The sequence below is a fragment of the Tiliqua scincoides genome, chromosome 3 (assembly GCF_035046505.1).
Source record: "Tiliqua scincoides isolate rTilSci1 chromosome 3, rTilSci1.hap2, whole genome shotgun sequence".
NCBI classification, from domain to species: domain Eukaryota; kingdom Metazoa; phylum Chordata; class Lepidosauria; order Squamata; family Scincidae; genus Tiliqua; species Tiliqua scincoides.
This window is the reverse complement of record NC_089823.1, coordinates 64748017-64769593: the sequence shown is the minus strand read 5'-3', so window position 1 is coordinate 64769593 and position 21577 is coordinate 64748017. Positions and strand designations below refer to the sequence as shown.

Below are 21577 nucleotides of genomic sequence, written 5' to 3'. Positions count from 1 at the left end.
GGGCCTGTTTAGCACTTTCTCTTTTGACTGATATTTGCTAAAAGTATCCTCTCCCTTCCACCTTTTGCCCGTGCCAGAAAGGGTATGAAATCTACAACTTTGCCTCTGTTATGATGAGAAGTTGCTTGGTTGAGTCACTTATGTGTGGGAAAATGGTCTGAAGGGAATGGTTTAAGCAGCCCCATTAATTTTTTTCCTTTTGAAATGTGAGGACATACTGCATTCAAGTAGAGAACACACGCTTGAAGTATAGCACACATTAATTGAGAAGTGACTGAAGAATTCTCAGCCTAGATAGAATAATGGGGTTGAATTGGACTTAAGTTAAGGACTCCTCAGTCACCCCTCTTCTACTCCGAACAGATGTAGCAGCTCTTGCCATATCTGACAGTGGTGTAGTAAGTGGAGAAAAAAAGCAAATGGCAACTTTTTGTTTTCATAGACGTGTGTTTAGTTGTGATGGAATGTGACCAAGAAGGAAACAAAATCACTTCAAAGCCTCTCCACTCCAGCAACTTTTCTCACAAAAAAATTAAGAAGTCTCGGTTTCCTGAAGCTGACCTTGCAGGTACGGAAACTCTTTGTTCTCTGTTTTGCATCACTCTATTGTAGCTAGTGTGTGGGCTCTGGGATTACATTATAGAATGTGCCTGTGATACTGCATCTGTGAAAATCTGATGGTGCATGCAGGTGTTTTGGATGGAGTTAATCCATCTGTGATGGGTGAGGAGAAGGGTTACAGCCCAGTCCTCCCCTCCCATTAATGCAGCCTCACCACAAGAGTGCATGCTGAATCGGGGGGTCGGGTCAGTCACGGAGCTCTTGCTGTGTAAGAGAACATTTGTTTCCTTGCCCAGAGGTAAGCCACTGTCTCGCTTGGTCTTCTCAGACATATGCCACTGATTTTGCAAACTGGAACGTGGCTCAAAGCTGGGAAGAGGGATAGGATATCAACAGCTTGTACACTCTTTCCCAGTCTCAACACATACCCCTCCCTGCCCCAATCTCCACCCTGTTCCTTTCCCTCTCCTTTCTGTCCCTTGTGCTAATTGTGCCAGGGCATCTTTGGAGGCTGTTAATGTGTGGGTGTGGGCTGTTTGTGGAGGCAGCCCAACTGCACAGAAAAGCATGTCACCTTTCACAACCCCTGTAAAGCACGCTGTGTTTCTGGAATGCCATCAGGCCTGTAGGATTGGGCCCTTAGACATTTACCTTTTGAGTTCTCTGTGTAAAAACAAAGATCATTCAATATACGGGTTTACTTTGAATTGATCAAAACATTTTTGAATATTTTCATGCTCTTTATTTTTCCATATATTTTAAGTGTCTAGACCAGCCATTTTCAACCTTTTTCAGCTCACGGCACACTGACAAGGCACTAAAATTGTCAAGGCACACTACCAGTTTTTTACTTACATTAAATTACATTACATTATATTAAATTACTACATTACAATTAATACAATTAAATCATTACATGACAAAGGGCGTAATCCTTTGGGTGGGGAGAAGTGCCAATTGCCTGCTCCTGTATTTAAGAAAAAAGTGCGACCAAAAGCCCAATCCTAGGCAATATGTCTACTCAAAAGTAAACCCCACTATAGTCAATGGGGCTTACTCTCAGGTAAGTGTGGATAGGATTGTGGCACAAAGCCCTTCCCCTGAAAGGCAAAAGACAAGGCAGGGAGGGTTGCTTTGGGGAGTTGCAGGCAACTGGGGCACCAGGACCCTTTTAGCCAGCCAGTTCTTGGGCTGGCGGCCTCAGCAGGCTGCCTCCCTTCTGACCTGCTTACCTGTTCCTGCCTCCCTCCTTCTCACTCACTCAGCAGGCTTCTCTAGCTGCCCAATGAGCATGCGGGGCAGACTTGATACCCAGTCCTAGGTGTGTCTACTCAGATGTGAGTCCCATAATAGTCGACTTACTCCCAGGTAAATAAGGATCGGGTTGCAGCCTTCCTCTCACTCAGCAGCAGGAGATGCAAAGCAGCCGCGGCTGCTGCTTTTTCCTCGGCTGCCGTGTGAGGGTCAAAGCAGCCGCTTCTCCGCTTCTCCCCCGTGCTTGCGGCTGCTGCCTGCCTCCTCTGGCCCCACGGCACATCAGTTGAAAACCGCTGGTCTAGACTTTATTTTTCTATGTTTCTCAAGATATTAATGAAACCCTTCCTATTTGTTTGCTGTGTTCCAGTGAGCACTGTAGAAAGTAGTAGGCCCCTTGAAGGAGATTCCAGCCAGTGGACTTGTAAAGTATGCTTGATAGCTTTCCAAGAACCTCAGATGCTGACAGGTAAGGGAAGGACTGTTGAAATTCCACAGGCATATTTTTAAATGTAGAATCTGGCATCAAGAGTCTTAGCTGCTATAGTACTGGTTCCCCCCCCCCCCCAAGATTGCATGTGAAACTTGTTTCTTTCTCGTTTAACATAGTAGAAAATATTAGAAAACCCTTCATGTAGGTAGTAGATACATAGTATGACTACCATACCATTGCAATTTTCCCATGGTTTCCAAGGGGATTGTATATTACATTCAGACCTATTATTAACAAGATGTTTGAAGTTAAAAGATGCTGGGATGCTTTTTTTTCAAAGGCTAAGTAGTACTTAAGGCTGAGGTATTCAATATGTTCGTCCCACCTCCCTAGTGAGGCATGGCTAGTCTCCAGGGGTGTCACCAGGCATCTCAGGGAGAAAGGTGGCCCTCAGCTGCAGCCTCCTGACTTGCTGCTTTTCTGAGGCTGAGAACGAGGTGGGTGGGGCAGTGTGAAACATGGTGGGGGGAGGTGGGAGAGAAGGCTGGCTGGGCAGTGGAGGAGGTGCTGCATCTCAGCAGCACAGGGTGCGATCCTGGCAGGCTTCAATCTGGGAGGGAAGCCTGGTTGGGGTGTATGTGTGTGAGCATGTACTTTGGGGGTGAGTTGTAATCTTGCTCTGTGTGGCTGCAATCCTAGTTGCACTTTCCTGGGAGTAAGCCCCATTGACTCAAATGGGACTTACTTCTGAGTAGACCTACATAGGCTTGGAGTCTGTGTCAGGTTAACCAAGAATCCTCACCTTTCTCTTTTTCCTCCCCCTTCAAAAAAGAAAAAAAGCCACTCTTGATGGCTTTGTCTCCAAAAATGGATTAAAAAATAAAAACACCATTCCTTTTCAGCCACCCCCTTTTTCCTCCTGCCTCCTTTTGAGGGAGGGGTTACTTCCCATGTTAGCTGCTATTATAAGACAAAAGGCACAATCCTAGCTAGGTCTACTCAGAAGTAAGTCCTATTGTGTTCAATGGGACTTATTCCCAGGAAAGTGAGGTTAGGATTGCAGCCATAGTCTCTGGGTTTCAGTTTGCATCAGTCTGCAATTAGCAGATGTGCACAAAACAAAGTCTTCCCCTGCCCCAGCAAATTCATCACTTCCCCCCCTCCCTTTCCAAACCCCTCTAGGTGTGTGCTAACAAAGTCAGGGCACAATCCTAACCAGGTCTACTCAGAAGTAAGTCCTATTTTGTTCAATGGGGCTTACTCTCAGGTAAGTTAGGATTGCAGCCTCTGCAGCTGTTGAGGCAGTGCTGGCAGCTGTTTTTTTGTTTCTAGTGTTTAATCTTCATCCCCATTTTGGGGGTAACTGAGGTGAGGTGATGTAATGGGGAGCCGCGGCCAATGGCCACAAGGATCAGGGCAGCCGCGGGCTGGAAAAGTTCGAGAATCACTGACTTAAGGCATACATTTGTGCCTTTGAAAACCTCTTTCTGTGTATATGGCAACTAACAAGGACTGTAATTTGTACCATATTTGTATTTTTGTTTTGTAGTGATAGCTAACATGTACTTCATGGACTGTATGGGATGTTAGATATGACATTTCTGTGGAAGCTATGTGACACATAACAGAAGCTATGTGTGAAGTGTTTTGATTTCAAGGTGACAGTAGATTTAATTGAAGGAGACCCGTTAGGAAAGTTCTAGGGTTCAACCACTTACCATCTTCGTATGACTCAAACCTCATCACTTTTTTACTGACAGAACATCTGCTGAGTCATTTGGAACAAACCAAAGGAACTCCCCAGAGCAATCAAAATTGCACACTTCCAGAGAAAGCTGTGGAGGCTCCCGCTGCAGATCAGCTCGTAGCCTGTGAAAATGCCAACACCAGTGTCGACGTGAAAAGAAAAGCACGAAGGGGCAGAAAGCCCAAACCAGCAAAACCAGAAGTTCCTCTTGTAATTGTGGAAGATAAAGACCGTTCCGGTGAGATCAGGAAGTTATTTAAAAAAGCTGTCAACTGCCTTTGGTTTGATACCTCAGTGAAATAATTGTTTTGAAGTGCCAAGTGCATTGATTGGGAAAGCTGCCACTTTATGAACCTCCACTTTACAATGTTGTTGCACTGAGTAACAGGTGATCTACCAAAACATATATGATTACATGAAACTGTCTTAGACTGTCAGATCATTGGCTTGTCTAGTCTTCTGTTCCTTGACTCAACTTCAAGGAACTGCCGGAGATGTCAGGTAGAGATATTCCCCAACCCTGCTGCTCAAGGGCCAAAATATGTGAGACACTCGGAGATCCGTGCCTAGAGCACCTGGCCTTTTTCTTTATATAAAGAAAGAACTTTGGGGTGGCTCTCACTTTGATCACAGAGCAGAGTAACTAGGGAAGAAAATGAGTAACACACAACACCCTGGTGCTGTTCCCCTGATCTAGATGATGATAAAGGTACCATTCTTTTCCCCAAACTGGCTAATACCAAAAAGGGGCAATTTAGATTAATGAAATAGTAATGGAGAGGGAGAAGGTGAAATATTGCCTTCCTTCCGCAGCATTCCTGCTCTAATTAGAGGTCGAATCACTATGGCTTCCACATCACATCTGTTTCAGCCCTGATACCTTTCTTTGGAGATGACAGAGAATAAACCTGAAATTTTGGGGAAGGGGCTGTAGTGCCATAGTACATCACCTGCTTTGCATCTAGTCAGTCCCAGGTATGGTCTCTGGCATTTCCAGTTAGAGCTGGGAAATGACCCCGCCTGAAATCCTGGAGAGCCACTGCCAGGCAGTGTCAACAATACCACCCTAGCTGGACCAGTACAAGGCAACTTTCTATTTAGATGTTCATCCCTTCTGAATGCTAAACTTGAGCTCTGTGGCTGAGCTATGACCCCTCCCCTCTTTTACGTGGTGATGCCCCCAAATTATATCACACTTTTATCTTCTTTATTCCTTCTTGCTGTATATTATCATTATATTCCTCTTTCCTTTGGGGAAATTTCACACATTGGTCCCCTTTTCTCTCTTCCACATGGAACATAAATGGAACACAAATAATCTTATAGATGGAAATAGATATTGATCAAATCCAGTGAGATACCTTTTTTTCTCCTTGTATTGACTGCCTTGCTTTATTGTAAGTTCTCACATATTTGCAGTCTATATTAATTGAAATGTCAACAGTATAAGTACAATGTCCAATTTTTTCTAGATTAGACATATTGGCAGCAATCCCTGTTTCTGTGTAGTTGAATTTACAGCCTCACCTATGTCCCATTTAGGGCAAAGATCATGGATTTAAACCAGTTTTCACTGAAATCAGTAAACTAAATCACATTAACAGCCCAGTCCTAATGCTGCTACCCACTTAATCCCAGGCACAGATCCAAGTTGGACCCAAGTAGGGCTTTCAGGCCCAGAACAGAGGAAAAGATCCGTCGGCAGCCTCCGCTGCTATCTCCGCCCCCTCCCATGCTGGAACTGCTCTCCCTCCACCCAATTTTGTCCCCATGCCGCTTTCCTTTCACCCTCCCCCTGCCCTAGAATACCCCCACACCACTTGGCGGGACACAGCTTCCAGGGCTTCTCTGACAGGCACAGAGGCCTAGCACCTGCCTGCTCTGGCCTCTGCACCAGCTCTTCCCTCTTTCTGGCCACTGCAAAGTGCCTTCAGCACTTCTACAACAGCACTTTTGCAACAGCTGTCTCCTGGGCAGTGCAAGAGAGACTGGCGCTGGCCCAGGATTGGATCAGGCTCTATATTATCTTTGGTTTAATCAGGGCCTAGGTAAAACATTAAGCTCAGTTTGTTATATGGTTGCATTTAAAGTTTGTTGTTTGCTAACTTTTTTTAAACAATGAATTCAATTAACAGCGGAAAACGTTGCTGAAATAATTACCGAGGTCCCACCTGATGAGGTAGCGCTTCCTTCTGCAGCAGAAGAAAGAATTATGGAACTAGTTTTAGGGAAACTACCCAGTACTGCAAACAGTATGAATTCTATAACAAAGTAAGTTTCTCCTGAAAATGAAAAAGCAAATGGTTAAATGTCCTGCTTCCCTATTATAAATCTCTAATGCTTTATTCTGTTTAATATGAAAGAGGTGTGGAAAATGATGGTGTGAAATAAAACATGAGATCTTTTAACACCTTGAACATAACAAAGCATGAAAAAAATAATCAAAAGCACTACCATTATAAGTAGACTGAAATTACTGATTATTTGTAGAGCTGTAGTAAAGGCAGGCTCATGACAAAGCTTTAAAACCTAAAGCTTAATCGTAATTGGTTTTGTTATATTTCCATGAATGAAAATTATATTAGTGGTAACTTTGTGAATGTTATACATGAGACTTGTAGGGCAATCCTATACATGTTGAATCAGAAGTATGTCCCGTTATATTTCAACCTCACTAATCATCATTTCAACCTGAATTAAAATGAACTGTCTTTAATTCTATATAAATATCTTTTATTAGATAGGTTTAATAAATACTGTTGTTGTTGTTGTTGTTGTTTAAATGTATGTATCCTTATAATAAGGATGTCTGCTGCAAGGATTCTGATGATAGATGGGCAATAAAGGTTGATCCAAGGGTCCTGAGACCATTAGGGCATTCTAGTCTACCTTGCAGACTGTCTTGAATAGTCAGAATCAGAAAATTAGAATCCAGCAGTGTAATTAGCTTAGTACAGAGAGTCTAGATGTGGTAGACCCTGGTCTACGCTAATTGGTTGGTCCTAATCCAACTCAGTGTATAGGTGTATCTCTGTATGCTGATCCAAGTGTACAGGCAAGGCTAAGGTTCTAAGCAACTATATCACTTCTAGGGTAGCAACCAATTCTCTATCTGCTCTGTTCCAAAGAAATGTTTAGGAGATAGCTGCTGCAATTTTCCTTTCACAGCATGGGAAATTTTCACAGACTTTTTACATTTTCACAGATGGCCCATGTTATAATGCCATTGTGCAAATAGATTGTAAGGCCACACCTGGAGTATTGCGTACAGTTCTGGTTGCCACATCTCAAGAAGGATATAGTGGAACTGGAAAAGGTGCAGAAGAGAGCAGCCAAAATAATTACTTGGCTGGGGCATCTTTCTTATAAGGGAAAGGCTACAGTGTTTGGGGCACCAGTCTATAAAAAAGGCACCTGAGGGGGGACATGATTGAGACGTATAAAATTAAGCAGGGGGTGGATAAAGTAGATAGAGGGATATTCTTTTCCCTCTCACACAATACCAGAATAGGGGGCCATCCACTAAAACAAAGTGTTGGCAGAGTAAGAACGGACAAAAGAAAATATTTCTTTACCCAGCATGTAATTAGTATGTGGAACTCCTTGCCACAAGATGTAGTGATGGCATCTGGCTTAGATGCCTTTAAAAGGGGATTGAATGAATTTTTGGATGAAAAGTCCATTTGCAGGTTACAAGCCATGATGGGTATGTGCAACCTCCTGGTTTTAGAAGTAGCTACCTCAGAATGCCAGATGCAAGGGGCTGGGAAGAGGATACCGTTGTCTTGTTGTCTTATGTGCTCCCTGAAGCATCTGGTGGGCCACTGGGATACCAGTAGTTGGACTAGATAAGCCTTTGGCCTGATTCAGCAGGGCTCTTTTTATGTTCTTATGTTTTCACTTCTACCTCTTCTTTCATTCCACCTGATAGGTTTCCTCATCATCAAAACTCTATGTCCCTTAAGAGAAGTTTAATGCTCTCCAGCAGGCATGGGATACGGCGCAAGTTGATTAAACAGCTTGGGGAACACAAACGGGTATATCAGTGTAACATTTGCAGCAAGATGTTCCAGAACAGCAGCAACCTCAGCAGGCATATTCGCTCTCATGGTGAGTTTAAGGCTGCCTGGTTTCATTTTCAGACCTCCTGCAACTAGTTGTTACACTGGAACTGTAGCATGCTTATGAACTGCAGCATAGTTGTGTTGCACAGCTATAGTACAGTATCTGAAAAGTAGACAATACCATAGTTATAATATTGAATGACTATTTGGTCATGTCTCAAATATAGCATTTTAAAGCATGAAATGCTCTTAGGGCAGAATCCTAACCAACTTTCCAGCAGTGAGGTAAGTTGCAGCTCCAAGGTAAGGAAACAAACATTCCCTTACCTTGAGGAGGCCTCCACGGCTGCCACCCAACTGCAGGATGCAGCACATGCCCCATTGTTACAGCTACGTCAGTGCTGGAAAGTTGGTTAGGATTTGGGCCTTAGTCTTTTAAATGCTGTTAGTCTTTCCAGATTTTTCCAGTTGGAAAAGCATGTGACTCAACATTTTCTGTTGTGATTTTGTTAGCCAAATTTCTCATGGCCCCTTTGGTCACTGGCTGCTGAACTCAGCCCTATCAGTGAGGGCCACCTTTAAATAACCACGCATAATAGAAAGGCACAGACCACACAAAGATACCAGGGTGAAGTTGAACATGAATAAAGATTTTTATTGAGAAAGAGATAAAAGGCAAAGCTCTGTTATATAAAACAAAGTTCCCCAGGACATATACCTAGCTATTCCCCTTCCTAAATCATGGGCAGGTTAATAGGAGGGAAGGATCAGCATACTTTCCCCCTTTTGCTGGTAGTCAGCTGCTGGAAAGCTGGATCTTTGGGCAGATCAGTCTCTGGTAGGTAACTTGACAATTTAGGTCTTGGCTGGAGCTCAAGCAAATCCCTGAGACAGGTAAGGTCTCTCCCTGCAAGCCCTTCTGAACACTCTGTCAGCTTCCTTCCTTGCCCACAGAGAACTGTGTGCCCCCAGCTGCAGTTTGCTCTCCTTTTACTCCTGGAACCTTCCAGCTGTGCAGGCAATAGGAACCCATTTATTTGCATCACTATCACCAACTGTCTACACAACTTCAACTGGGTGGGGCTGAAGAGATTTTAATCCTGTATTGACCAATTGTCCCCCCATTACATAGATTTTTTGTCTTCATAGTATTCCAAGAGAAGAGGAAAGATACTTTTTTATAACATTGTAATCTCTTTTTTTAACCAGTTCTCTTATCACCTTTGATTCTTTAGGTGACAAGCTATTTAAATGTGAGGAATGTGCCAAACTTTTCAGTCGCAAAGAGAGCTTGAAGCAACATGTTTCATACAAACACAGTCGGAATGAGGTTGGTATGGGGCTCTGTGGAAGGGAATTATGCAGCCACAGTGGGCAAGGCAGACCTGAAAGCTGGAATTGGATCTAACTAATCATAGTTATTTTGTGTCCGGGCGAATTTAGTAATCTTAAACTTTTTCCAAAAGATTTCCAAATTGCCTAAGAAATGACTGCAGAAAACTCTTTGACAATTTAAAAAAAGCCTGAATTTCTGTGAAACTGTTTGTGGGGTGTCGTGAAAGTCTTTGTTTCACCCAAAATTTGGGGATGTTGGGAAATAGCAAAGGCAACAGGCAACTATGGACACCACACCTGATATATAGATTCAAACATTTATTGAAGTACAGTGATGCCTCGCAAGACGAAATTAATTCTTTCCGCGAGTTGTTTCGTATTGCGAAAATTTCGTCTTGCGAAGCACGATTTAAAACAAACCAAAACAAAAAAAAAGCAAAAAAATTCGTCTTGCGAAGCACGGCCATAGAAAAATTCATCTTGCGAGTCACCAAAAAAATCACAAAACGCTTTCGTCTTGCGAGGCATCACTGTACATGAACACAAAAATGAATAAGCATGGAACTTTGAGGAAAGGACTCAGTACTCAAAATGTAGGTTTTAGCAAAGTCACAGAATAAACCCTCCCTTCTCTGGTCACTTACATAAGCATCTTATATCTGATCCTTCAGTGATGCTGAGTCAAGAAGACTCCACATCAGTAGAAAGCTCGTCTTCTTTCATATGACTTCCCTCACTAAGAGCCTGTCTGTTGGGCTTTCTCTGATTACCCTTATTGACTGCTCTTGCTGGCAGCCCCTGGCTGACCAACTGTCACTGAGGGAACAGGCTCCTTTTATGGAGCTGGACCTCTGCACATGGTACTCTAGGTCAGGGGTGTCAAACTCTTTTCATACAGCGGGCCAAATAATATTCAAGATGCCTGCTGAGGGATGGAAGTGATGTCATTAGGGAGGAAGTGATGTCATTAAACAGGTCATGACCACAACTAAGCCCCTTTTTTCTCATTTAGGAACATTTGCTGCAAATGACAGAAGAGAAAATACAAAAATCTTTATTATATTTCAAGATATGAGAGAGCCCAATCATCATGTGGGCTGCCCTTCCAGCAGAGACAACTCAGCACTGTTCAGTAGCTGAGAGCCCAATGGCCAAATAAAAAGCTTTCACCTGCTGCATCCAGCCCCCGGGCCTTACGTTTGACACCCCTGCTCTAGGTTTTGCACTTGGCCCTCTTAGGGGCCCCAGCCTCTGCATGCAACTCTCTAAAGGCTGAAAGTTCTCATTCAGGTCCACAGGAGCCTCCTTTCCTGATTTAACCCTTTCTGGAATGTGTACCCCCTTTTTTCTTAATAATAATAATAATAATAATAATAATACAGGTATTTCTATACCGCCTTTCTTGGACCTCAGATTTCTCCTTGGACTTTATTCAAGGCGGTTTACATAGGCAGGCTAATTAAATCCCTGTAGGGATTTTTACCATTCGAAAGAAGGTTCTGTCGTTCAAGAAACCACAACATTCAGATGTTTCTTTCTGATCTGGTTGCAACATTCTGGCCTCCATCCTCCCATGTTCAGAGCAGATGGAATAACTGGCTCAGCTTGTCAGCTGCTTCAAGGTCGCACAGTGCCAGTGGCCTCGAACTGGCGACCTGCGGATGTTATCTTCAGGCAAATGGAGGCTCTACCCTCTAGACCAGACCTCCTGCCGAAAGGTGTATGAGGGTGTATCTGTGTGTCTGTTGATTATGAGGTGTATCTGTCAATTTTAAATCACCTCTTTCTTAGGTAAAATTTTCTTCTAATCCACTGAAATAAAACTTTTTCATAAAAATCAGAAACTTTAATGTCTCTTTTAAGTCAGGTAAATAGGTTTTGGCAGGGAAATCTTTTACTGCTTACTGTGGGAAGTAATTGAACTTTTAATCTTTTCTTAACTGAGGGAACAAGTAATGGAGGGAAGGGGGAAACACAATTTTAAAAAACATTATTTTTAGATGTACTGACTTGCTATGCATTTACTTCCTTTCAGTTCCCTTCTGTTTTTTAATCCTCAGGTTGACAATGAGTACAGGTTCAGGTGTGCTACATGTGAAAAAGCCTTTCGGATAGAGAGTGCATTAGAATTCCACAACTGTAGGACAGGTATGCTAATAGTTAAATCACTTTGGCTAAATTTAAAGCAGTAATTCTTTTTCCTCTAGTAAAGAACTGTAGAAATCATCTGCCATTATATTATGCAAAAGCAGTATAAAATTACCAAATACATACAGCTCACTTTTTATAACCAGTTACAATTCACAAAATTTAGACAGTGAAGCCCAAGTGTAATCTGTTTTGGCACATTTTTTCTGCTGATATGTGGAACCCACATATTTTATCCCTGCAAAGTAGGACAGATCGGTTTGCAAACCTAAAGCTTACTCAGAGCTGAGACCAGAGCAGCGGTGAATTCGCCTCACCTCATTTGTGTTGAAAGGGCATGTGGAAACATTGACTGTGAAGGAGATGGATAGCACCAGAATCGACACTGTTTTGTACGCTTCTGCAAATGCTCCTAGAATGTAGACAGTGTATTCATTCTAAGGGTGCAACCCTATCCTGTGCTAGAATAGGCAAGGCAGGATAAGTGTCCAGGGTCTCAGGAAGGAGTCTTTCTATTCCTTGTTAACCTAACCTTGTTAACCTAAGGTCCCCTTTTTAATAGGAGATATCAGGATTGAACCTGTGACAGTCTGTTATCTAAAGCAGTGGTTCTCACACATTTAGCACCAGGACCCACTTTTTAGGAGAATCTGTCAGGACCCACCAGAAGTGATGTCATGACCAGAAGTGACATCAGGCAGGAACATTTTTAACAATCCTAGGCTGCAATCCTACCCACACTTACCCAGGAGTAAGTCCCATTTACTATCATTGTTAAAGGAATATACATAGTAGCTTGTTAAAAGTACAGATCTCACATTTCCGCAAATGCAGTCACATACCATGGTAGCATCAAGTCTAAAATATTAAAAATAAAATAATGAAATGAATTTGAAGCCACCTGAAATTGGCTTGCGACCCACCTAGTGGGTCCCGACCCACAGTTTGAGAAACACTGATCTAAAGCATCTGTTTTAACACCCAAATGCGTTAAACACCTAACTGTGGCATTCATGATTGCTTCCATGTTGCTAATGATGTAACACTTTGGTTTTAGTTTGAAGACAACTACATCTGAAAAGAATGTTTCCAGAAGAAGAGTTTAAACCTTCCTCTTAGATAGAAATTATTTGTCAGAATTAGGTGGAAAACCTAGTGTGCTGTTTTGTAGATGACATATGACTGCCTCTTGCTTTTGGATTAGGAAGGATTATTTAAACATGAAATTAAACTCTATTCCTGAGTTGGCAGTTAATATCTTGAATTTGGGGGGCTTTTAATTACCATTTGGGTGCTAATGACCGTTCAATCTTTTGCACCATCAGGCAAAAATTTAGAAGGTGGTATGACTCAGTTCTTGCAATGATACTGTTATTGTTACATGGTGTCCCAAATAGCCACATTAGCCTACCAGGATGAATTTGACACCGAATAATCTATGCTGATATGTACCAAATATTTGGTATTAAAATATTTAGTACATTTGCAGTGAGCAGGTCAGGAGGGGTCTCGCCCACTTACTTCAGGAAGCTACACTGGACTCTGCCACAGCTCTACATCACTTTAGGATCAAGGTACTAATACGTACATACCAGTAGTATTAACAGTATATGACCTGGAAACAGGTTCTCAGATTTACCTTGTTGCACAGCTGGATTTGACAGCATATTCTTTAAAATGACTGTAAAAATTATATATAGGATATTTGTTTTTTTTCTCTTTACTTGTAGATGACAAGACATTTCAGTGTGAGATGTGTTTCAGATTCTTTTCTACAAACAGCAACCTCTCAAAGCACAAAAAGAAACATGGGGACAAGAAATTTGCCTGTGAGATCTGTAACAAGTTGTTCTACCGGAAGGATGTCATGTTGGATCACCAGAGGCGACACTTGGAAGGTAAGTACAGTTGTAGTGAACCTTCTCCTAGATCTTGAATTGACAGCTGAGTTTGGGATTCCGGAAGATATTTTAATCTGGATGCTGGCAGTCACCCTGAAATAAGACAGATGGCACACTGTAGCTGGTTCTTTTTCTCACTCATGGTAACGAACCACTGAATACCAGAAAGCTTGGAATAATTCAGATGAGGCTGTTTATTTGAAAGGCATGGTTTGTTCCTATACTGAGTGAAATTTATGAACAGCTTATGAAGGCTCTTTTGGCATGAAAACCTCTTGACGTGCCTTTGAGTTTCATACAGTTGGTTGGAAAAGTTTCTGTTTTTGTCTCCATATAGAACATAAACAACAATTATATTGTAAGGAACTAACATAGCAAGCACATAAATACTTCCTGGAAGGTTGTGACTAGATAAGCTTAATGGCTACCTTAGGTTTCAGCGTTAATCAGAAAAAGTTGGTCATTAAATTTTTGCCATTTGTCTTGGGAAGCTCAAAAAAGATTTTGCAGATGGTTGTAGAATTGAGTGCCGTTACCATACTTCTGTCTTCCAGGGAAGAAATAACTAATTTCCTTCTTAGAAGGAGCATTATTCACACTCCTTTACTGAATGTAAAGGTATGGGACAGCCAGCCGCTATTACTTTTCATCTTGGCATGGGGGCAAAAACTTGACTGGAAAAGCAATACAGAAGTAAAGTACTTTTCTGCCTAACACCAATTTACTGCAGAGTAAACTTCTGCAGTTTGAGATGATTGGTGTTAACATAGCTAATATATGCAATGCATTTTCTAACTGGGCGAAGAATTCAAATTGCTAGTCCCCACGTATTCGGAAAACTGTATTATATATCAAAGGCTTTTTAAAAAAAAAAGATGTAAACATTTGATATATTTTCAGAATGTTTTTAACATTGGTTATGTTGTATCCTTATATACAACAATGGTACAAGATTTGTTTTAGCCAAGAGCCCATTGCACTGAACCCTACTTTAATAACTAACAGCCCAATCCTGAGCTGCCTGGTGCACGGGGCTGCTACAGCGCCATAATGGCTACCACAGGATCCTGAGCACACCAGGCAGTCACCAGTGGCTCCTTGGGGGAAGGGGATTTTCATCCCCTTTTCCCGGGTAAGGGAAGTAACCCCACAGTGGTCCAACACAGGGCTCCGGATCCAGTGGAGCTCAGCTCTGCAATCCTTAACCCTCCCACCCACTCCCTCCCCCACCACGCCTTCCTCTACCTGCCCCATGACACTTCCTCTGCCTGCCCTGTCTTACCTCTCTGCCACCCAGCACTCCAACTAGCGCCTGCTTGCACTGGGCTAGCTCCATTGCTGGGCCCACGGTAAGACTCACAAACATGCCTTGCAGCACATTTGCGACAGTGTGCCAAGTTCAGGTTTGGACCCTAAGTAATTTATTGTTTCATTATGAAGGGTCATGACAGTGTCAGGGGTGTCAAACAGGGGTGACACCCCTGACCAGGGGTGTCAAACATAAGGCCCAGGGGCTAGATGCGGCCCGCGGAAGCCTTTTATCTGGCCCTCAGGGACTCATCTGCTAAGCAGTGCTGAGTTATTACTTCTGAAAGGGAAGCCCATATGAAAAATGGGCTCTCCCATATCTTGGAATATTATCAGAATCTGCATATTTTCTCTTCTGTTCATTTGCAGCTAATGAGGTCGTAAGTGCTTATTTTTGGTTATGACCTGTTTAAAAGTGCTTATTTTTGGTTATGACCTGTTTAATGACATCATTTCCTGCCTTATGACATCACTTCTGGCCCTCAGCAGGCATCATAAATGCTATTTGGCACTTGGTCTGAAATGAATTTGACACCCCTGGTGTAGATAGTAATGTGCAGCAATAGATAGGGGTTGGGCTTCCATGCAGAAAAGTCTAGTTCAAATCCCTGCAAAACCAAGAAAGTCTAGTTCAAATCCCTGCAAGAATGGTCTTGAGTGCAAGGCACTGCCTCACAGCCTAATCACTACATTTGTCTTCAGATCTAAAACTAGCAGTGCTGATTTTGCCCAGTGTCATTTCCATACACTGTTGCAGTCTTGATTACAGTGTGTATTATTTTCATTAAGAAAGTCAGAAAGAGGTAGAAAGCATGGTTTAGTTTATGTTTTTCTTTTCTTTTTTTGGTGGGAACTGTTACCTTAAGGAGTGAGGCGTGTAAAAAGAGAGGAATTTGAGCACAGTGCAGAGAATATGGTCCGCTACAAGAAGGAACCTTCTGAGTGTCCTGTGTGTGGAAAGGTAGGATTTCTTAATGACTTGCATCAGTTTGCTTCAAGTTCTGAGAGTGTGCCCCTTGGGACTTATTTTTGTTGTTGTTTGTTGTCATTGCTTCAGTGCACTGATTCAGTTTGTGTGATTTCCACAAGCCTCACAGCAGCTGTGGCAAATCCAGCCAGACTGCATAGCTGACACAAGTTCAGCATAAGATACAATAGAAGAATGTTGTGCAAAACCACATACAAGAGTGGTTTTTATTTTTCTTGGGCACTATCTTCTCAGGTGGTCAGTTGGGAAAGAGCCAGACTGACAGCAGGGCGACATTCCTAGTTTTCCACTGCCACTAATACTCAACATGCTGTGAGAGATGTTATCGTTCAGTCATGAAGATTGAGCTTCTTTTCTTTTTTGTTAAATTGGGGTTTATATCAAATGTATATTTCTGAATGAGAAGTCTATATAAAACTTACAGACTGAAGGGAAAAATGCTAATACATTTAATCAGTGGTTCCCAAACCTTTTAGCACCAGCACCTACTTTTTAAAATAACACTCTGTCAGAACCCACCTAGCCTTATGAGAGGAGACCAAAACAAACAACCACCAGTTTCACATTACCAACTGCTCAAGAAATGGGAAGAAGAGCAAATATCCTATATATAAATTTTACAGTAATTTTTAAGAATATGCCAGCAAATCTAGCTGTACAACAAACCCAAGAAGCAGTTCCCCAATCTTATATTGTGATCCCCCAATTACTATTTTCTGTTATATAATAAACATTTAATGCAGTGTTTCTCAAACTGTGGATCATGACCTGATTTTTGTTGGGATGCAAGCCACCTGACCAGGAAGCTACAGAATAAAATAGCTGGTGACCTGGAAGCGACTTCCAGATTGCTCACCATTTTACTCTACAGTGGATGAGCTCCAGATCTAGTGTGGATGACACAGTAGACCCACTGAATCATCTGCAGTGGATCCAGGGCTCACCAAGGTAAATAGTTTGAGAACCCTTATTTTGATGCAGTGTTTCCCAAATCAGTGAGTCATGACCTGTTGTTGGTGGTTTCTTAAACTGAAATTGGCAGTTGATAGATTAAAAGGAAAGTATTGAATCCTATGGAAAATAAAATTGAGCCACGTGCACACGTTTACTCATGACTAGGCAAATGTGTCTCAGCCCACTTCAAAGAGCAGGCTGAGAGGAATGCAATACCACCAGAATAGTCCTGATCTGATGAACGCAAGCGCAAAAAAACACTTGAGAAGGAAGTCCCTCCCTCTCCAAGCTAACACAGAAAATGAATTGAGCCAAAAATGACATCATTAAGCAGAAAGTGACATCATTAAGCAGATGATGACCAGAAATTAGTACTTTCTTCTTACTTAGAACTGAAAATGACAGAAGAGAAAATGTGCAAATCTTGTTCATCTTTCAAAGATATGAGAGAGCCAAATTATCACACTGGGAGAGCCCAGCTATAACAGGGGGCAGATAAATTGCTTCCAGGGACCACATTTGACCCATGGGCCTTATGTTTGACACCCTTGGTCTTGATCCTGTGAACCTCAACAAATGCTCCCAAAGGTGCCCCGCTCGGATTATTCTGCTAGATTCTAGTCCCTGCTATGTCTTTGGGAAGTGGCCATGCATAGTCTTGTTTCTCTCGGCCTTCACTCTCTTTTGTAAAAAAGAAGTGAATGACCAGTATGTAAATCATATGTTTACTAAAAAAACAATCATTTCAAATACTAAAGAGCACATTGCAAGGTTAGAAGTGTTATATAAACACAGCCGTGAAGCTTCCGGAGTGACCATGGGCCAGTCATTATCTGTCAGCTTCACCTACCTCACAAGGTTGTTGTGATGACAAAAGGAGGGAAGGAACTGTGAACACCACCCTGAGTTCTTTGGAGGAAGGGTAAAATGAGATGGATGGGTGGATGTGAAACACTTTGTACTTTAGTCTTTATTATAAAATTTATTATGGGACGAACATACTTTAAGGGTGCAATCCTAACCCCTTAAGTCAGTGCTTTCCAGCACTGACATAAGGGCAATGCAGCTCTGAAGGAAGGGCTCAAGAAACAGTGCATACCCCATAAGCACAGCGGCACCAGCACTGAAAAATTGGTTAGGATTGGACCCTATGTCAGTTTTATTAAATCTGGATTAAACTTTTTGCAGATTAAGCTATGGACACAAACTGCAAGGACTTGTGAATAGTTTAGTATTAGAATTCAAACTCTAAAACTTGTCATTTCTGAATTAGTTCGATCAAGGTCAGAGACACGAGGACTTATTTAATTATTAAACGGTCAGTTTTATATAAAGAACAAAAAGAGAATGTAGATCACTCACATTTGACAGGAAAATCATCCACCAACACTTTCTTCTCTTTTAGATATTTTCTTGTAGGAGCAATATGAACAAGCACCTCCTGACTCATGGAGATAAGAAGTATCCCTGTGAGATCTGTGGACGTAAATTCTTCAGGGTAGATGTTCTGAGAGATCATATTCATGTCCACTTTAAGGTACAGTGTGTTAATTTCTGACAGTTGGCAGTGTAATTTGGTTCACGGCCTGACTTTGGCTAGGAGGTAGAAGAAGGCATCATGTATGAGACTGCAGACGAAGAGGATTGTCCAAAATGGCACAGCAAGGTATGAAGTCCAGAGGCCAATTCTGAAATTATCAGAAAACCACATCAATCAGTGGTTGTTCCTCCTTGCCTTAAGTTTAAATTAGAAGCCATAATACATATTAATTAAGCTTTCTATCTCAAGGACTCGGTAATTGCTGAAAGAATGTTATGAAACTTGAAATAAGCGGGGAAATTATGTAAGGGTGGAGTAGAAGATGTTATTTTGTGTTCTGTGTCCTTCTTCCAGCATGACTAAGATGAGAGGAATTATCATCTATTGAAAGATGATATATTGCTGAATCACAAAGATTTTTTGAACGTAATATTTTTGAAATGTTAGTTTGGAAATTGATTTATCTTATTGGCATTGAACAAAAAGCAAGACTTTTCCATTTGTAGTGTTATGGTAGGCTGGAGGCTGGCATATTTGATTATTTTTTATCCAAGCTTATTTGAAACAGGCAAAGAAATTGTGAGGTCTGCTTAGGACAGTTGTTCATTGCTAACATATGTTCAAATTAAGGGCAGACGAGTTAATCATGTATCTCTGTTTTGGGAGACTTACCCTGTATAAGCATTGTAAAGTATTATTGCTGGGTCAACATAGTTTTTGGATTGAATGAGATTTGAGTTTTCACCTTCGTTCTGCATAGGACATAGCAATCATGGATGACCACCAGAGGGAAGAGTTTATTGGCAAAATAGGAATTTCTTCGGAGGAAAATGATGAAAACTCAGATGGAAGCATGGATTCTGAGCCTCACAAGTATAGCTGCAAAAGGTGCCAGGTAGTTTTACTCCTTTCAAAAATTTTGTGGTGAAATGGCATATAGGAAAGGTGTTACGAGAAATGTCAGAAAAAGTTAAAAGATGGTCAGTTGCATTCCCTGAGCCAGGGGCCTGTCTGTGCTCCGGCATATACACAGGGCTCTTTTGCATGCAGGCTACAATATTCAATTTGCTGGAGGGAAAGGTCAGCATATATGCAGAAAAACGAATGCACATGTGAATGTGAGTTGCCTCCATTGAAATGAATACAATAGATGTGATCAACTGGACAGCTCCATCTGTGTATAATGATTAGACCTCTCACACCTGTAAGAAACCATTGGGGCAATTACATGTGTGGTGGAAATTTGAGAGATTGACCTTCAGTAGACATACCATCTGGGGTAAGAAGTTTTTAGCAATTATTCCTGGGAATCTTCTTGGTAGCTATTAAAATATAAACAGTGGTCTCTGGAGCAACCTGTAGCCAGTTGTCCAATTACAACCAAATGTGAGTGGGTGCTTCTCCCCCCCCCCAAACAAAACATTCCAAATTCAGGATTAAAACTCCCATTCATAGTACTCTGAATAAATTCTCCTATTTTCATATGCATAATATAGCCATCCAGATTTTTTGAGAGGTGTGACTGGTTTCCAAGAACCCAATCCTATGCTGGGGCAGCGCAAGCAGCCAGTGTGCTGCCCTGGCAACTGTCAGGCAGCAGTAAGCATGTCGCAGGCAGCAGTAAGCCCGCTGCACTTGCGGAAAGGCCAGCACCAGTTGGCACTGGGCCTCAGTGCTGGGAGGATACGCTGTTGGAGCAGTGGCCAGTAAGTTGCCCTGCTGGGTACAGGGAATAATTTCAAGGTGGGGGAAGGGTGGAACTGGGGGGGGGAAGGGCAGACTGGGGGGAAGATCAGGCCTGGGAGAGGGCAGAGACAGCGGCAGAGTCTGCCACTGAATCCTATGGCCCTTCCCGTACCTGGAAGCCCAGTACAGACCTCCTGGGCCACAGTGCTGGGAGGATGCGCTGTTGGAGCACTGGCCAGTAAGTTGCCCTGCTGGGTACAGGGAGTAATTTTGGGGTGGGGGATGAGTGAAACTGGGGGGGCAGGGCAGACTGGGGGGGAAGATCAGGCCTGGGAGAGGGCAGAGACAGCGGCAGAGTCTGCCACTGAATCCTATGGCCCTTCCCGTACCTGGAAGCCCAGTACAGACCTCCTCAATTCTGCGCCCGCTAAATAAGGAACTTTTGTTCCCGTACCCCAAAGAGACTCCGGCAGTTGGCCTTTGTTCAGGATACAGTGGCGGCCCTTTTGGTGCCACTGTACCACTGGGTGCCATTGGGGCTTAGGGTTGGGCTGTAAATTTAAAACTATTCATTTAGTTAATACAGAAGTCAAGCTTTTATGTCTTGGTCATAGTCACTACACATCAAACTTAGTGAAGCTCATATATAACATTATGGAAATTATGAATAATAGAAGTTATTAGAAGGGTTAGCTAGGCGTTTTATTTTGCTTAACATTGAAAGCAGCACTTACACAGATCTGCAGAACTTATGTTTCAGGTTTCCATTATTGCAAAGGACATCCCCACATCTGTCTTCATTTCTTTAAAGATCTTCTGTCTTACTTTATGACTTTGCTTATATCCCACAACTATATGAAAATTGGTGGTTGTGAAGCAGAACATCCTTTGGCCAAATGTGAGATAAGCTGATGCAACACTACATGATTAGAGGGCGTATGGCTGATTTTAAAAAGAAAGGGAGAGGCTGTACTTCATGAGCAGAAAAAACAAGAGGTTATATAGTATTGTCCTCTTTAGTTAGTCAGTTAGAATAACTTTCGAAACCTTGGTTCTGAAAGACCCTCATCAGTCTGAAAATAAAAATGGCAATGATAAGGTATTTTCCCCCTATCCAAATGCTGCTTGCAATTGTTTATATAACAGTCTTGGTCTATGTCTCCTGCCTTCCACAGATAGGTTTACAATTTTTCTGAAATATCTAGGAAAAATTCTCCCCACACTCTGTGTTCCCTTCTGGGGACATTGCTGTTTGTCTCAAGTTGTATTCATTAGTGGTTCCTATTTCTAAAGGTGTTTCTCCTTCTCTCCAGTGCAATGCATTCACTATTGTTTTATTCTTCAGTTGACATTTGGTCGAGGAAAAGAGTACTTGAAACACATCATGGAAGTGCACAAGGAGAAGGGCTATGGTTGTAGCATCTGCAATAGGCGCTTCGCCTTGAAGGCAACTTACCATGCGCACATGGTCATTCATCGAGAGAACCTACCTGACCCCAATGTGCAGAAGTAAGCAGATATGTCTGACAAAACTGGAGTGAGGATTCAGTCCTGCAATCTATGCACATTGATTTCCAAGGGACCTATGCATAAGAAACCAAAGATAAAATTATAACCTGAAAACCATTTTTTAGAATGGTGGTGAAACTTTAGCAAGT

At 42.2% G+C, this 21577-nt stretch overlaps 1 protein-coding gene across 3 annotated transcripts in view; it reads left to right on the top strand.

The window, feature by feature from the left end:
- PRDM15 (PR/SET domain 15) overlaps positions 1 to 21577 on the top strand; it is a 52000-nt gene that overhangs the window by 14775 nt on the left and 15648 nt on the right. For 2 of the 3 annotated variants that reach the window (XM_066619679.1, XM_066619680.1), the window contains 12 exons: positions 443 to 568; positions 2186 to 2284; positions 4009 to 4233; positions 6131 to 6266; positions 7927 to 8105; positions 9295 to 9389; positions 11455 to 11542; positions 13273 to 13440; positions 15618 to 15712; positions 18099 to 18230; positions 18994 to 19128; positions 21265 to 21428. In XM_066619679.1, coding sequence (XP_066475776.1) covers positions 443 to 568; positions 2186 to 2284; positions 4009 to 4233; positions 6131 to 6266; positions 7927 to 8105; positions 9295 to 9389; positions 11455 to 11542; positions 13273 to 13440; positions 15618 to 15712; positions 18099 to 18230; positions 18994 to 19128; positions 21265 to 21428 — 1642 coding nt within the window. The remainder of the gene's footprint in view (positions 1 to 442; positions 569 to 2185; positions 2285 to 4008; positions 4234 to 6130; positions 6267 to 7926; positions 8106 to 9294; positions 9390 to 11454; positions 11543 to 13272; positions 13441 to 15617; positions 15713 to 18098; positions 18231 to 18993; positions 19129 to 21264; positions 21429 to 21577) is intronic. The other variant, XM_066619681.1, reaches the window with a different exon arrangement.